Below are 17874 nucleotides of genomic sequence, written 5' to 3' on the forward strand. Positions count from 1 at the left end.
GTGCCGGTCGTCTAGGGATCCCCCTTGCCATCGGAACCATCTCCTCTACAATCAAGTCATGTGGCGTTGGGAGAAGCGCACCCCCCATGCCACTTTAAAAACCATCTCTGCGCAGGTATCTTCTGCTATCTGAGTCCTGAAAGGACCCACAAATAGAAGAAGATGGTCATCATCGGGCACGATGGACAACCAGCAAGCAAACTAAGGGGGGGCGGGACTTTGCGAAAGGTCAATTGTATCCAGCCAATTACCCTACTCTTCTGAGCCGTCCCAGTCACTGCTCCACCCCCTCTGCCGATCCGGGGAGGGCTGCAGACTACCACATGTCTCCTCCGATACATGTGGAGTCACCAGCTGCTTCTTTTCACCTAACTATGAGGAAATGTCACCTGCGTGATGTGGTGCGTGGGAGGCTCACGCTATTACCCCCCCGCCCGACCAGAGGAGGCGCTAGTGCAGTGACCAGGACACACAACCACATCCGGCTTCCCAACCGCAGACACGGCCAATTGTGTCTGTAGAGACGCCCGACCAAGCCTAAGGTAACACGGGGATCCAACCCGGCGATACCCATGTTGGTAGGCAATGGAACAGACCGCTACGCCACCCAGACGCCCCTGAGGTAACAGTTTAATATTTCATAGTAAATATTAGGATAGCAGTTGGATAGCTCAGTAGGTAAGAACGCCGGCTTTCCCGCCAGAGACCGGGACGAGTCTCCGGTAAGAGTCAGTGGCTTTGACTCCTAATGCTATACAAGCTAACTACCTACCTCTCAGATGTACGTCGCTTTGGATTAAAGTGTCTGTTAAATGACATTGTATGTTGTAGTCCAGCCCTTATTCATACAGTATAAATTAAGCCATGTGAATTAACTTCTAGCAACCAACCAACCAGAAAACAGATCAACTTGATTATGCAGTATCACATAAACTCTCAGCTGAGTGTTATTGAACAGTATTGCAGGATCCTCATTAATCCTCTGATACTGTTAGCATAAAGTTGATATTATCTGAATAGGAAATATTGTGTTGTTTTGCTGGTCTCTTTTTTTTAGGGAGTTGTTCCTTATCCACTGCAAGGGTCTAAGGACATGATGTTGTGTTGCTGTAAAGCCCACTGAGGCAAGTTTGTAATTTGTGCTATTGGGCTATACAAATAAAATTGACTTCACTTCTAGCTCTTCTGTCTACTGCCTTCCTTTCTAGAAGCTCATTCAACGTTTGTCTCGTCGTTTGTCTATTTCCTTTTGGATCCGGGCCTCAAGTGCTCGCCTCATGGCTGCGTCAAGGACATTTTTCTCCGCAACACGTTCCACCACTTTCTCTGGCTTATCCTCCTTTAAAAACAGAGACAAGAGGACATGATAGACAATCTAGGGCACATTGAAGTAACTAACTTGTCATAGCATATACACGCGAAATAACACACCAAGAGGTAGACAGAAACATTAATCAAGTAAATTTGCAAACCTTGTGGACAATGTAGGAGGTGATAGTGCCAGAGTCCGCCTGGTAGTCCAGCCAGAATAGTTCAGTTCCATGGGTCTCTGTCTCTGTACTTGATCCACTCTCATTCCACTCTTCAGTCTCGGTACCTAACCCCGCCTCTAATTCTTCTGGCATTCGGAACACACAGAGTTAGTGGATAATCTGTTAATGTTAATAAATATTAACGGAAACGCAGGTTAACCTTACTTCTGCATCGAGGATGGTAAACCTGGATGTCTGGTCGTCGGGGGCGTCTGGGAGTTGTGGTGTGCCTACGCCGCTGGAGCTCTTTTGCTTGCTTCACCTCCTTATCATAGTCATCTCTAAAATGGACCGGAAACCCCCCCCCCAAACATGTTCTACTGTTTAAATGATATCAGTCACCATGTCTTAAAGTTATACCACTTATTACCATTTAATATAAAAAAAGTACGTTCATGAACACGTTAATGAAAATTGACACCAAAGTCCAATCAGATGTTTAGGATTATAACTGCATTATTTGCTTGTCCTATTAATTCTAACAGCAGACCATATGGGACAAAGCAGACAGCATTAGGACTAGGCCTTAACAAGCATGTTTTTGACATCTTGAGGATGCGCAGCACAAGTGAGTAACGGCATTGTAGTCGGCTGGTCTTCCAGTACATTTCCCTCTAGTTTTCACCATCAGATCTTAGCACATTTATAAGTGCATGTAAATAATGAGTCAAAATTTCCACAACTAACACGCTAACTGGTAGCGTTAGCTTAACATATCACCTGGCAATCTGGTTCCTCCGAATATGGTGCAGGAAACCATGGCTCATATCTAAACGACCCCCGGGTTTGTATTTCAAGTCATGCGCTACATCGTCCCTCAAGATATCCATTTCGATCATTACATTAAATACTCTAAATTGAATTCATTAGTGTGTTGATCACTGCAACAAGTCTCGGGGTACTACCCCCCCATACAAAGCTGCACAGAAGTCAGTTGATGTCCGATTAAAAAGATTCCGGGGTTGACATAGAACACCATATACAAACGAGAATTGTTGTTTGGATAAAGTTGTCATAGTTATTTATTTTTCAAATGCATAGGAAACCAGTAAAACATGCGACAATATACAACAATGTAGGAATGAATTAGAATGTCCTTTGTATCCACGGGTGGAAAGCTGAGTTGGGTTAAATTTTAGTCGACCATTTGTGATTTTGTCATTTACCACCGCGAGTTTCGATGTGATGCGCGGGGCTTCACATGAGTATCTTGATCTACTATGTTCTTATGTTGTTAAATGTTCAAGTTGCTCTATCGCCAATATTTTTTCGTTATTAACATCGCTATCTAATAGCCCAAGTAACCCTTTACCATGGTTTCTCTGAGGCGAGAAAGAGACGTTAAATTTGACGACGATGAAGAGGAAGACGGAGGCAAGTTTCCCTGACGTTAGCGTTAGCTTGTTCTTATTAACCCCGAGTCGTTAGCCGCTCGTAGTCGACCAAAATTTGTTAAAATGCGCTTAGTACCAGCTATACTGATGGTTCAGCAGCGTAAACAATGCAGCCTTATTGTACCACATACACGCTATGATGCTATGATTTTCGATTGATTACATTCAACATATTTCAAACGCTTTCTTTGCCACCCTAAACTACATAGCTAGCTTAGCTAATAGTTTGCTAGGCTCAATCAATAAGACGCACTTATGATTGGATTCTGTTCTTTATTTCTTATTGTTAAAGTGTCCGCTAAAGTTGGCAGAGGACGTGTAACAGAGGACCACAGAAGCCGTCACTGTCCTTACCTCGACACCATAAACAGGTGAGACAAACTTAACTAACTGCACACATAGCCGGAGGTCAAGCCTTCCTTTTTCGACCGCAACTAACTAACGCAATTTTTCCTCATTTATCAGGAGTGTGCTGGACTTTGACTTTGAGAAGCTTTGCTCCATCTCTCTCTCCCACATCAATGTTTATGCCTGTCTTATATGTGGAAAGTACTTTCAAGGTTGGTAAACGATTTTGAATGAATGACGGGGATCACAGTCCTATTTCTAGTCTGACTTTGATGGTAACGTGTGCATATCTGTTCTAGGTAGAGGGTTGAAGTCCCATGCTTACACTCACAGTGTACAGTTTACCCATCATGTGTTCCTTAACCTGCATACACTGAAGTTCTACTGTCTGCCAGACAACTATGAGATCATTGACTCTTCACTTGAGGACATTACAGTGAGTCAAGAGATGCTGTCTCAAAACTAATCTCATGTTGTTAAAAGCAAATACTTTTGATGTCAGACATGGACTAAACCTTTGTTGTAAATACAGCACTCGCTCTTTGGTAATGCAGGCTATTTCAGATCTAACAAAGTGTCAATATTTAAGGACAACTCTCTTTGTGTAGTATGTGCTGAAGCCCACATTCACCAAGCAGCACATTTCGGGATTGGATAAGCAGGGAAGGCTGTATCGAGCCTATGATGGCACTACCTACCTTCCAGGCATTGTAGGGCTCAACAACATCAAAGCTAATGACTACGCAAATGTGGTGTTACAGGTATGACTTTTGTCTGCCAAAGTGGCCTTCATTTAGATTGTAACTTTAATTTTTCTACATCACACTTGATAAAGACGCCTGTTGCTATTTTTCTTTTGCTGTATTTTCTAGGCCCTGTCTAATGTTCCTCCACTACGAAATTATTTCCTTGAAGAGGAAAACTACCGGGGGATCCGCAGACCACCAGGAGACATCATGTTTCTCCTGGTGCAGAGATTTGGTGAGCTGATGCGCAAACTCTGGAATCCGAGGAACTTCAAGGCCCATGTGTCTCCCCATGAGATGTTGCAGGCTGTGGTGTTGTGCAGCAAGAAGAACTTTCAGATAACAAAACAAGGTAGCACACATATTGCCAGACAAATAGGAGTGGCCAGTTTACTTGTGTAGAATGAAGGACAGCAAATCGACATTCAGCCCATGTTGGAAAATAAGCCGTGTTGCTGATAGATTTTCTGTTCTGCAGGGGATGCAGTGGATTTTCTGTCTTGGTTCTTGAATGCTCTACATGGTGCTCTTGGAGGCACAAAAAAAAAGCCTTGTGAGTAAAGGGAAGTGGCAAAAAGAAACTGAGTGCCTGTCCTGTAGAGGAAAATATACTTTGTGGCTATAAAGTTTTTGCCAAAATATATACAATATGTGCATGATATATAAAATGTACTTGGGTTACATTCAAAGTATACAAAGAAGGTGCTGTGATCTTTTCTCATTATTTCTTCTTATTACCATTAAATCTCCTTGAGCAGAAAAAAAGGACTTTCTTCCTTAATGGAAATGTAAAATAAATGTATCGACTGTTCTCGCTCAAGATTTAAAATTATTACCAACTTTTAGAGTTGCCCAAACACCTGCTCAGGTTGTTGCTTTTACTATCGCCCCAAATTCTATTATATTATTCGTATGGACAGAGCTGTCATTATAGCTATCATTATCCTTGTCCCCTATTTCCTTGAAAGATGAAGTATTCATTTGTTATCCTAAAAAGTACTGAGGCAAAACTAAATAGTGAGAAGCAAAAAACAACAGATAATCGACCACCATAAACCTTCTGTTCATTTCTCTCTCTGCCCATTGCAGCAATCATTACCAAAGTATTTCAAGGCTCTATGCGCATCTTCTCCAAGAAGCTTCCACATCCAGATTTAGTGAGTTGCATACATATATTTTTGAAGAATTTCTTTTGAAGAGTGATTGCAAAAGGAAATACGCATACAATTTTATATCAATCAAAAAATTATTTCACAGGTGCTTTCATTTGTTATATTTTATGCCTTAATTTAGTCAGCCATTCACTGGTTGTTGACTTGATTTTAAGTTCAAGTAGTTCAACAAGATTTTCATTCAAATGATGCTTTCTACAATGTTTCAGCCACCAGAGGAGAAGGAGGCTTTACTCTTGAAGGAGGAGTACCAGGAGGAGATGTCAGAGTCTACCTTCCTATTCTTGACCCTTGATCTCCCAACAGCACCACTGTATAAGGATGAGAAAGAGCAGCTTATCATCCCACAGGTCCCCCTCTTCAACATCCTGGCTAAGTTCAACGGTAGCACGGAAAAGGTACTGATTGCCTACCCTCCAACGTTTACCATTATGCATTGTAAAGTAATGACCATATTTTGCTTTACTATGATTGCAGAAAAACGAGACAGTGAACCGGTTTATTTTCTATGCTTAATGTAATATGGTTAAAAAGGGCAAGATTAAAGATTTTAGGCATTTAACTTTTACAGGCTTGTTTTCCTTTAATCAAGAGTTGTTAATTTAGTTTGAAAGTCTTGAGCCTTCCCATCTTTTCACCTTTTGATAATGAGCTAATTTTTGTGGCAACAAGAGATACTGTGACTGCCGGCAGTTTCCATTGAATGGCTGGGAGCAGTCTGCAGTTCAATGGGATTTGCTGACTTTTAAACAATGATTTCTAAATTGCGAGTCTGGCACAGATGTTCCTCAAAAGAGGCTTGGATCAGAGTGAGGATTATATTTACTAAAATGTCTTGGCTATGAAGGAACTTTATAATTAGAATGGGATGAGATAAATGTAACCTCAATTAATATTTAGTCAAAACAAGACAGTATAATTGCAGCAGCAATGCAGCAGCAATGAAACTTGTAAATTCAGCACACTTTGTATCATGTTTGTGTCATTTTCTCTTAGGAATACAAAACCTACAAAGAGAATTTTCTCAAAAGGTTTCAGTTGACCAAACTGCCTCCATACCTAATTTTCTGCATCAAAAGATTTACCAAGAACAACTTCTTTGTGGAGAAAAACCCCACCATTGTCAACTTTCCTATCACGTAAGTCCTCTTTAGATGCCCATAAACATAAAATTGTGACCTCAGAAAGTTGAATCATTTCATCTGGACACAACGTTTATTGGGAGAAACGTTTCATCACTCATCTAAGTGACTTCTTCAGTCTCAACTGATTGCAGGTATCCCCAACCATATAAACAATACAGTGGCAGAATGACTGCAACCAACGATCGGTTTCATATGCAAATTGCTGTGACCATTAACTAGAGTTACAATGGCCAACTGATTTCAACTTTCTGGGATTTCCTTACCTGGATTATTGAGCATGCATCAAGACATAAAGTTGTGACTTTAGCATACATTTTTAGCACTTGTAAGATTCAGCATACTAAAATTTTACCCTAGCAGTAATAAAATGTTATACAAGAAAATACAAATACAGGATCAGTCTCAACTGTTTGTATAGATAAGGAGACTGTTAAAGTTTATCTTTTTATTTTTCATGTAAATGTTCCAACTGCAAAAACAGTTGTGACAGCTGTTGTGGTCCTAGAAAGATTTATCTGTTATATTAATCTGTTTATTTCAGCGAGTTTTTCTTTTTTTTCTGGCTCTTCTAGGAATGTCGACCTTCGTGAATACTTGACAGAAGAAGCCCAAGTTTCAGAGAAGAACACAACCTATGACCTGGTTGCCAATGTGGTGCATGATGGGAAGCCATCTGAGGGCGCATACAGAATTCATGTTTTGCATCATGTAGGTGCCACAATCAAAGTTTTATTCTGTTCATGTGGGTACAGTTATGATGCATTTCAGTAACAATTTGTTTCTCTGGTTTGATAGGGCACGGGAAAGTGGTATGAAATGCAGGACCTGCAGGTGACAGACATTCTACCTCAGATGATTACGTTGTCTGAGGCGTATATCCAGGTATGTTTTCCTTCTAAATCATTAAATGGTACATTGTTAAGCAGTTGTATGCATAGGCATTTTATTTTAAAGGTCCCTTGAAGCGGCATTTGGAGACCACGAATTTGGGTGATTTGATGTGCAAACCCCAATTCCAATGAAGTTGGGACGTTGTGTAAAACGTGAATAAAAACAGAATACAATGATTTGCAAATCCTTTTCGACCTATATTCAATTGAATACACTACAAAGACAAAATATCTAATGTTCAAACTGATAAACTATTGTTTTTTGCAAATATTCACTCATTTTGAATTTGATGCCTGCAACATGTTCCAAAGAAGCTGGGACAGGGGCAACAAAAGAATAGGAAAGTTGAAGAATGCTCAAATAACACCTGCTTGGAACATTCCACAGGTGAACAGGTTAATTGGAAACAGGTGAGTGTCATAATTCGGTATAAAAGGAGAATCCCGAAAGGCTCAGTCATTCACAAGCAAGGATGGGGCGAGGTTCACCACTTTGTGAACAACTGCATGAGCAAATAGTCCCAACAGTTTAAGAATGTTTCTCAATGTACAATTGCAAGGAATTTAGGGATTTCATCAACTACAGTCCACAATATCCTCAAAAGATTCAGAGAATCTGGAGAAATCTCTGCATGTAAGCAGCAAGGCCGAAAACCAACATTGAATGCCCATGACCTTCGATCCCTCAGGCGGCACTGCATTAAAAACTGACATCATTCTGTAAAGGATATTACCATGTGGGCTCAGGAACACTTCGGAAAACCATTGTCAGTTAACACAGTTCGTCGCTACATCTACAAGTGCAAGTTAAAACTTTACCATGCAAAGCGAAAGCCATATATCAACAACACCCAGAAACGCCGCCGGCTTCTCTAGGCCCGAGCTCATCTGAGATGGACTGACGCAAAGTGGAAAAGTGTGCTGTGGTCTGACAAGTCCACATTTCAAATTGTTTTTGGAAATCATGGACGTCGTGTCCTCCGGGTTAAAGAGGAAAAGAAACATCCAGATTGTTATCAGCGCAAAGTTCAAAAGCCAGCGTCTGTGATGGTATGGGGGTGTGTTAGTGCCCATGGCATGGGTAACTTGCACATCTGTGAAGGCACCATTAATGCTGAAAGGTACACATGGGTTTTGGAGCAACATATGCTGCCACCCAAGCGACGTCTTTTTCAGGGACGTCCCTGCTTATTTCAGCAAGACAATGCCAAGCCACATTCTGCACGTGTTACAACAGCGTGGCTTCGTAGTAAAAGAGTGCAGGTACTAGACTGGCCTGCCTGAAGTTCAGACCTGTCTCCCATTGCAAATGTGTGGTACATTATGAAGCGCAAAATACAACAACGGAGACCCCGGACTGTTGAGCAACTGAAGTCGTACATCAAGCAAGAATGGGAAAGAATTCCACCTACAAAGCTTCAACAATTAGTGTCCTTAGTTCCCAAACGCTTATTGAGTTTTGTTAAAAGGAAAGGTGATGTAACACAGGGGTGAACATGCCCGTCCCAGCTTTTTTGGAACATGTTGCAGGCATCAAATTCAAAATGAGTGAATATTTGCAAAAAACAATAAAGTTTATCAGTTTGAACATTAAATATCTTGTCTTTGTAGTGTATTCAATTGAATATAGGTCGAAAAGGATTGGCAAATCATTGTATTCTGTTTTTATTCACGTTTTACACAACGTCCCAACTTCATTGGAATTGGGGTTTGTATATCCTAAAGGAACAAATATGGGTTGCATCAAGGTAGCATAGCAGTCTATTCCATTGCCTACCAACACATGGATTGCCAGTTCAAATCCCCGTGTTACCTCTGGCTTGGTCAGACGTCCTTACAGACACAATTGGCCGTGTCTGCGGGTGGGAAGCCAGATGTGGGTATGTGTCCTGGTCACTGCACTAGCGCCTCTGGTCGGTTGGAGCGCCTGTTCAGGGGGGAGGAGGAACTGGGGGGGGAACAGCGTGATCCTCCCACATGCTACATCCCCCTGGTGAAACTCCTCACTGTCAGGTGAAAAGAAGCGGCTGGCGACTCCACGTGTATCGGAGGAGGCATGTGGTAGTCTGCAGCCCTCCTCGGATCAGAGAGGGTGGAGCAGCGACCGGGACGATTCAGAAGAGTGGGGTAATTGGACAGGTACAGCTGAGGAGAAAAAGGGGGGGCGGATTAAATAAAGGAACAAATATGTCGAATGGGATTTTGCGAGGGGAGGGAGTTTGAATCGACTAACAGCTAATAATGACCAGACATTTTTAGAAGAACATGGACATTGGAATTGGCTAGTTTCAGTTTGGTCGTGGAAAATCAAGCTCCCCATTCATTTGACATTTTTTTAGTATAGGCCTGCAAGTACAGGGTGACGTTTGTTGAAAATTATTGTATTTTTCAATAAGAGAAAAACATTCTTATAAACACAAATAAAAGGAAATATTGTTTAGTGAATTTCTAGAACAGAGTATTAAATGGATATAAATTAGGTGCTAGGGCTGTCAATGAATATTCCAAATTCAAATATATAACTGAATTGTAAAAAAAAAAAAAGAAAAAAAAAGAAAAGACATTCGATTGTGAAAATTAATATTCGTTTGTGGAAGGAAAAAAAAAAACACTACTGCGGCTGTCTGCCTCGTGAATTCTTGCGAGGGCCTTACCCGCTGCACTGAATACGCTGCATGACGGAGAGGAGTCACACTGTGCTGCTAACTCTCAAACAAGCCCCGCAGCTGAGGCGAGGATGAACAGGACGTCACTCAATGGTCGAAAATTTCTTTATTTTTAACCAACAGGTTACGAACCTTGAAAAAGAAAACACACAAAATACAAACATACATCATTCAAGTACCCTCAACTCAAAGCTAACACACAATACAACTCACTCACTCCCGCAATCACTCACCAGTCCGTCCTCGTCCCGTCATACTAAAGAGTCCCCGCTCCGAAGCTGCACCAACCTTCCCGACGTCACCCCCAGAACGCAAACCAGCCAATCCCAGCAGCTCCCCAACTGAGACCCCGGATGCACGCATCTCTTGCCAATAGAACCTCGCAATAAAAGTCCTCATCAAGCACACAGAAATCGCATACAATCGGAACTGGAATAAATCTCATTATTATTATCAATACTCAGATTCACCTATGTAACTAACAATTCAAACAATGCCACAATTCAACTACATGTAAACGAAATAACTTTCACAAGTTTGTACCCAAACCAAACAAAAATCTCTGACTAAACACAACTCAAATCCAACCACCCCACAGAAAGCAACACACCTCCCACTTGGTCTACTGGACTCTAGACCTAAGGAGACCACACTAATAATCACCGCTTTCTCTTTGGTGGTGTTTCTTCGGTTAACTCTTTAATTTCTTCTTTAAATCTTTAACGACCCCGGAGCCAGGTCCCCCCGAAGAGGCACGGCCAGCATCACAGGGTCGCTCGCTGCCAGCAGGGTGCTTATCCATGCTCCATACGGAACCAGTGGCACTCCTGTCTCTCCTGTGGTCTGGACCCTTCCATAGCACAACAGTAGTCCTGACATCTCTTCTCTGACAACTACAAGCCTGTTCAATGTAGACTCAGGGAAAGCTACCCCCTCTTGGGCTGCCAAGCATAGGTCCCAAAAGGCAGCTCTGACCTCCCCCACATCGATAACTGGCTTGCCCACCTTCCCTCTCGAGTGCTTAGCCTCCCACTCTGCTCTCTCCATGGCTCTCCCGCGAATCATCCGTCTCTTAACAGCTCGGCGAACCCAACCGATCACCCCACAGAGCTTGGCCAAGCTACTGAACTTTTCAGGCTCAACCAGATCAACGATAGCTGCGCCCCAGAGCCTCTCCTTGTTTTCAATCTCAGCGGAGGTCGACTCTTCCTCCTTCACCGTGTGCACAGGAGCCTCGTCAGTCCCATCCAGACGCCCCTGGACAGGAGTTGCCGTCTTCTTCCACTGGGCTCTAGTGAAAGCCACTGTGAATGCCCTCCGCTGGAGCTTACGCACAGCCTCTCTGGTGCTGGCCGCCACCTCCGCCGCAGACTTCATGGGACACTCTTCTACCGGCCTCACTTGGAACTCAGGACCCTTTTGCCAAATGGAGCCCTCACCCAGGTCTTCTAGAGGACCTCCTCGGGTGATGAGGTCGGCGACGTTCAGATCTCCTGAGATCCACCACCAGTCAGCTACTGGCCCAGCCTTCTGAAACTCCCCGACCCTGTTCGCGAATAACGTCTGATACCCGTAACGCTCCCTCTGGATAGCTCCCAGGATAGTCTGGCTGTCTACGAAATGGAACCATCTCTCCACCTCAAGTCGACCCTGCCTCTCCCAGAACCCTCTCAGCCTGGCAGCGAAGACGGCGCCGCAGAACTCTGCTTTGACCCCGTCGCCCTTCTGGTCAAGGGGCGCCAGCTTGGCCTTTGACTCAACAAGGCGGATGTCCGCCTCTGTAGACGTCTCCCACCTCAGGTACAGAACAGCTCCGAAGGCGTCATCACTCCCATCTGAAAACGTGATGCCCCACGGCCTCCCCCTCCATCCAGGAAGAGTAAGGCACCTTTCGAAACTGATTTGACGAAGCCGCACATACTCTTCAAAAAGCTTGATGGCATCTGCCCAGAGGTCTGTCAGAAGGGGACTGTCCCACGTGTCTTTCTTGGAGTCTCCTCCCCCAGTCTCCTGGAAGGCTCTCCTTACCAAGATGGCCCCTCTCGCTTTGGCCGGGGTAGCTACACCAACAGGGTCGTAGAGCCCTGCTACCTGGATTAGTAGCTCCCGTCTGGTCTGAGGGTTTAGCGTTTTCTCCTTGATCTCCTTCTCTGAGAGGTCGACCCCCGTCCTCATCTTCTGCTTTCTTTTGGAGAAGTTGATTGAAACCATCAGGAAGAGTCTGTCGCTGTCCGCGTAGTATCCAACACCAAGAGCCTTGTTGTCTTCCTGCCCTAGCTGGTTGGGCAACACCAGGGTTCCGGACTCTGGACTTGGGCTTTTAACAGCTTGCCCAACCTGACTACCCTCGCACCTCCCACTTTGACCGGACCGAACCCACGGTTTGAGCGAGAAGCCTCCGGCCCAGAGTATCTCCTCTACTCCTCTGGTGATCTTGTCCAGCTTCCCTGGGTCATTGTGGGACGTGAAGATGTCGTCCACATAGCTTTCCTCTTCAAGCACTCTTCTCTCGTCGCTCATGTGAGAGAACCAGGGCAGTCTCGCGGCAGTCTGGCCAACTGCGCTATGCATCCCGCTGGCCTGTCTCCAATATTGACCCGAGTGATAGCGAAGTCTCTGATCTCTTCCTCGAGTGAGTCCCTCCAGAGGAACTGATGAAGGTGAACCTCTCTTTCGTTCAGCCACACAGAATTGTACATCTTCTTGATGTCTCCTATGGCCGCATGCTCTCCTGCTCTGAACCTGAGCAGAACCGCCCGGATTGGGTTTAGCACATCCGGACCCTTCAGCAGGATGTTGTTCATGCTCGTCCCTTTGAACTCTTGGCTACTGTTCCAGACGAGCCACACTGGCGTGGTGACAGAGTGAGGGTTCGGTGCGATTAGGTGACTTACGTACCAAACTGGCCCTCTCCAACTGTTGATTGTGTCCTTCTTTAACTCGATGGCTGCTCCTCTTTCCACCATCTCGTGTACTTGGGCTGCGTAAGCAGCTCTCCACAATGGGTCCTTCATGAGGCGCTTTTCGGTTCTCAAGAATGTCGCTTCCACCACTTTCCTGTCATTTGGAAGTGAAGCCGGGTCTTCAGTCCAGGGGTATCCCGCGTTCCAGTGCGGCGAGTCACTGTGGTCGTCAGTAGCCACATAGGTCAGGCCTTCCTTGATCTTTTCTAGTTCCTTCCCTTCAGCTAGAGTCATTTCCTTCCCCCCTGGCTGGCATTTCCCGCACCGGCATCCTCCACACTTCGGCTCATAGGCAGCTCCGATGCTGTCCCATTTCCACCACTCAAGAACTTCCTTGCTGGTTGTGGCCATGTTCCTGATCTCCTCACCACTCTCTTGCTCCAGGCCCAGCGTTTCCTCTCTGGAGCTATTTGGCTCTCTGGAAATATCTTCGACCTTGATCACTTTTGCTCTCATTGAGCGTGCAAAATGTGTCTTTGAGTTGTGAATGGATACCTTCACCTCTTCGAACAGATCAGGGTGCGCTCCCCCCACAGTCTTGCCCAGTGGGCCGTCCCACAACACCAGGTTTCCCACTGTCTTCATCCGCTGCAGAGCAAGCCTACCCTCTCGGTGGCTGATTAAGAGTTCGATTTTTTTTGGCCTGACCAGTTCCTCTGTCTTGACCTCCGGGAAGAACTTCTTGAGCTGCCGCGGGCTAACGACATGGTCTGCTTGTGCGATCTCGTCCAGTCCATAACAGACGATCTGGTGGGGACTCCACTCATTCTCTGAAGTCCACATTCTGACTTTGAGCAAGTACCTTTTTGTCTGGACTCTTACTTTCATTCCACCAACTCTATGCACGACCAGCATTACCTTCTCTCCTTTCAGTCGGAGTCTGTTGGCGGCTTGGTGGGTAATGTAATTAGTGTCAGACGCAAGGTCCATCAGGGTCCCAATAGTTTGTCCTCCATTGGTTGTGACCTCCATGATCATCATAAGCACTGGATGCTCTGTCAAACCCCTTTCTTCAAGGAGACCATCACCGTTTGTGCTCGCTCTCATTGACGCTGTTGTCTTGTTGGTAAATGCCCTTATTACCCTTTCCGCTACTTCAGGGGAGACATCAGCTAGGGCCTTCTCTTGTTCTTTTGAGAGCCTTCCTGCCTTTGTGTCTCTCTTTCCCCCTTCTTGCTCTTCCCTCTTTTTCTCATCACTTTTGTGCCCTCCTTCCACGGAGCACAAGAGGTAGTGGTGGTCTGAGCCGTCTCTTTTCTGGCAGCACTTCTTCTTGCAGAGGAACCTGTTACTACATTCTCCATCCACACCATGGGATGCCAAGCATCTCCTGCAGGCTCCATTCCTTTCGATGACGTCTTTCTTTTCGGCTAGGCTGAGCCCTTTGAACTTCTCGCAGAAGAAGATCCTGCCTCCGTGTTTCTCATCTCCACACACGCTGCACTCCTCTTTTGCCAAATTCCTTCCTGTGGCCCTTGTGAACGCCCTCCTTTCCGGTTTGCTCGATTTCTCAGGCTCTTCTGACACTCTTAACTGCTCCAACCTTTCGAAAACCGCTTCTTGCTCCTTTAGGAACTTTAAGAGAGCATTAAAGCGACCATCAGCAGTGACACCGTTCTCGGGTTTGGTTTCGAATTTGAGCCAGTCCATCTTCACACTGTCAGGTAGTTTGCTCTCTATAGTTTCCATTGCCAGCGGATTCTTTATGGCATCAGTATTTCCGAGATCCGTCAGATCGGTCAGGGCCTTCTCCACAGCTTGAATCAGATCAATTGTCTTTCTTGGTTGGTTTCCTTTCACCGCTGGAAACTTCTCCAACTCCCTGATTATCTGAATCGCGATGGTAGTCTTGTTCCCGAACCGGTTCTCTAGGACCCTGAACATTTCTCCTGCAGTATCATAGCTCGAAAGTCTGAGGTCTTTGGCGATTTTTTCTTCCACGCTGTCTAGGAGCTGGAATTTTTTCACTTCCGGTGACTCTGACGGATCTCCCTGCCTCTGCAGACTTTCCCAGTCTCTTCGCCATCGGTGGAAGTCTCTCATGCAACCGCTGAACGTCGGTAGTCTTGTTGGTTGGAGGCGCACTCTCGGTTTGGCTGCTGCTTGCGCGCCTCCCGCTCCCAGGCTTGCCATACTGGCGCTATGTGCTTCCTCCCATGCTTTCCGCTGAGCCTTAGCTAGCTCAGCACGCTCTTCTTCGGCAGCTTCTGTCATCCTTTGCTGAGCTTCAGCAGCCTTTTTCCTGGCCTCCGCAGCCCTCTCCTCAGACTCGGCGTTAACTTCGGCAGCCTTTAGCCTGGCCTCAGCGGCTCTCTTCTCAGTCTCAGCGATCTCATCGGCCTCCTTTTTCCTGGCCCTGACGAATTCTGCCAACCACCTGATCCAGAGCTCGTTTCTCTTGTCCTCCAGCACCCGAAGCCGCTTACTCATGTCGCACGTAACACCTTCAGGGATCCACTCTTCCCAGACAGCCAGCAGATTTTCTGCCTTGGCGATGAGACCTTCCAAGAGTGCATTTTGCTCCTTACCGTTGCTGTAGGTTACTCCTTTCAGGCTGACTCCTTCAGCGCTTTCATAGCTTCTTTCTGCCCGTCCAATGGCAGATATTAGCTCGGTCTCCGCATATCTCGACCAAAGACTGGACTTGACTGCCCGTCTCACCTCTTCAACTTTGAGCTCACACTCTCTGGTTACTCTCTCTATGTCTGCTTTGAGCTGCCCATCCAGTGCCTCCGCGTCATCGTTTGCTTCAGCTAGCAAGCCAGCCTCATAGTCATCATTTGCAGAAAGAACCCTTTTTGCATCATCAGAAAATGATTTCCACTCACTCAACTTTCAGCTCATCTCGAACCATGGTTGTTGCCATTCTAAGGATGTAGTTGGCTCTTTTCGTGAACGCCGTCTTCACTTTGGTCCTCTCTTTCTTTAGTGATTCCATTTTTATTGATTTACCTTGGATGCTAAGCCCTGAGCGTACCTGTATCTCCTTTTCTAACTCAAAGTCTTTCGCCCTCTCTAGCTGCCTACACTAGCTCAGAATCTTCTGCCCTGACTAGCTCAGTCTGACTAGTCTTCAGCGGCGTTACCGGGCTCACCAGGGGTCCCCCCGGGGATACCGCCCAAAATAGAAAGCAACACAAATAAATAAAGTGGGGAAGGTCTCACCTACCCCCGCCGGCTTGCTATACCCAGGTACGCTGAAAACTAAGCTAAAGCTTAGGCCATTAATTTAGACGGCTGCTAAATGTGATCACTGGCATCAGCAGGTAGCTGTTTAGTTAACCAGCTCCTATTCTACTGGCTGGGCTAGCTTTCCTTGCTAGCTCACGTCAGCTTTTGTTATGGTAATTACGTTAGCTTCCGATGCTAACTCACGTTAGCTTTCCCTTGCTAACTCTCATAATTGCTAGCTAGCACACTAGCGTCATAGCCTACTAGCTGTGCTTACTTTAGCTAGCAGCGGTAGCTTCCTAAACTGCTAGCTGAGCCCTTACGTTAGTCAGCTACACGGACCTGAGCTAGCATGCTAGCTACAAACAGGTACGTCGTTGAAAGGGAAATTTCACCACCTGCCCGCTGACCCTAGTGGCCTTATGTGCGGGTTTATTACGTTTACACCAACAACATGGATACCACAACCTTTCTCGTCCAGGCGACGGTTCAGCAACTCTTCTGCCGTCGTGGTGGTTCGTAACTGTGCTGCTAACTCTCAAACAAGCCCCGCAGCTGAGGCGAGGATGAACAGGACGTCACTCAATGGTCGAAAATTTCTTTATTTTTAACCAACAGGTTACGAACCTTGAAAAAGAAAACACACAAAATACAAACATACATCATTCAAGTACCCTCAACTCAAAGCTAACACACAATACAACTCACTCACTCCCGCAATCACTCACCAGTCCGTCCTCGTCCCGTCATACTAAAGAGTCCCCGCTCCGAAGCTGCACCAACCTTCCCGACGTCACCCCCAGAACGCAAACCAGCCAATCACAGCAGCTCCCCAACTGAGACCCCGGATGCACGCATCTCTTGCCAATAGAACCTCGCAATAAAAGTCCTCATCAAGCACACAGAAATCACATACAATCGGAACTGGAATAAATCTCATTATTATTATCAATACTCAGATTCACCTATGTAACTAACAATTCAAACAATGCCACAATTCAACTACATGTAAACGAAATAACTTTCACAAGTTTGTACCCAAACCAAACAAAAATCTCTGACTAAACACAACTCAAATCCAACCACCCCACAGAAAGCAACACACACACAACATCACTTTCATTGGCTGAAAATGAAATCTTAGTCAAGCTGAAATGAGTGAATAATAATTCAACAACAACCGTGTGGTAAAGATGGCAGAGAGTTCACAACCCAACTCGGCCGCAGAGGGAGGGATTTTCACTCCGAACAATCTAAAAACCCTTGTTTGAAAATGCTTCGGATTTTGGCCAGAAAACAGAAAAATTGTGGAACCTCGAGATAAAGTCGTATGCAAGCTTTGTAAGCTACAGTTGGCGTTCCATGTTTATCACAGCCCAGCTCACTCAGAGCGTTGAATGCCCATTCTATATACTGTAAAACTTGTATTTACGTCGATCATTGAATACAACCGGCCTATATGTATTTGGGACAGGCGTCGGGACCTTTAATTCCTTTCACACAAAACTCTTACTCAGCAAAGACGGGAAAATACTATTAAATTGTGTATTTAAACCAGTATGAGTATTACCTACTCTGTATCAAAATTAGGCTATTGAATAACACATCAATTACGAATCATTCATCTCACTCCGAGAGACAGTGTGTTCTCATTTCTCACTCTAGCATCAACTACAGTGCAGCGAGAGAGAAAGAGGTCTATTGTCTTTAAAGGAAGTTTTACGGTATAGGACATTGTTTTATTTGTTTATTTTGTAATGTGTAGGTAGAGCTTTTAGAAGACATGTTTATGTTGAAATAAATATACCTATACAAGTAGTTATGTCTCTCATTGTATTGGTTTACCC

The 17874-nt window shown here is 45.1% G+C and overlaps 2 protein-coding genes across 3 annotated transcripts in view; one reads left to right on the forward strand and one right to left on the reverse strand.

Moving 5' to 3' along the window:
• Positions 1-213: 213 nt before the first annotated feature.
• On the reverse strand, positions 214-2436 carry c1h2orf68 (chromosome 1 C2orf68 homolog). 2 transcript variants are annotated; one of them, XM_056285633.1, is made up of 4 exons: positions 2253-2436; positions 1698-1813; positions 1473-1615; positions 214-1339 (listed from the first exon to the last, which is right to left on the reverse strand). In XM_056285633.1, exons 1-4 carry the CDS (start codon positions 2369-2371, stop codon positions 1217-1219), a joined length of 501 nt encoding a protein of 166 aa, XP_056141608.1. In that variant the 5' UTR covers positions 2372-2436; the 3' UTR covers positions 214-1216. The 2 variants fall into 2 exon arrangements, with proteins under 2 accessions (XP_056141608.1, XP_056141600.1); XM_056285625.1 differs by having other exon boundaries at positions 1473-1618.
• A 276-nt stretch (positions 2437-2712) lies between these two features.
• Positions 2713-17874, forward strand: part of usp39 (ubiquitin specific peptidase 39) — a 31191-nt gene continuing 16029 nt past the window's right edge. Inside the window, exons 1-12 of the mRNA XM_056285614.1 lie at positions 2713-2906; positions 3219-3297; positions 3392-3486; positions 3574-3710; positions 3883-4035; positions 4147-4372; positions 4499-4573; positions 5110-5177; positions 5402-5590; positions 6189-6331; positions 6910-7045; positions 7133-7219. Of these exons, the coding sequence (XP_056141589.1) occupies positions 2846-2906; positions 3219-3297; positions 3392-3486; positions 3574-3710; positions 3883-4035; positions 4147-4372; positions 4499-4573; positions 5110-5177; positions 5402-5590; positions 6189-6331; positions 6910-7045; positions 7133-7219 (1449 nt within the window). The 5' untranslated portion in view covers positions 2713-2845. The remainder of the gene's footprint in view (positions 2907-3218; positions 3298-3391; positions 3487-3573; positions 3711-3882; positions 4036-4146; positions 4373-4498; positions 4574-5109; positions 5178-5401; positions 5591-6188; positions 6332-6909; positions 7046-7132; positions 7220-17874) is intronic.

The sequence above is a fragment of the Lampris incognitus genome, chromosome 1 (genome assembly GCF_029633865.1).
Source record: "Lampris incognitus isolate fLamInc1 chromosome 1, fLamInc1.hap2, whole genome shotgun sequence".
Classification (NCBI taxonomy): Eukaryota; Metazoa; Chordata; class Actinopteri; order Lampriformes; family Lampridae; genus Lampris; species Lampris incognitus.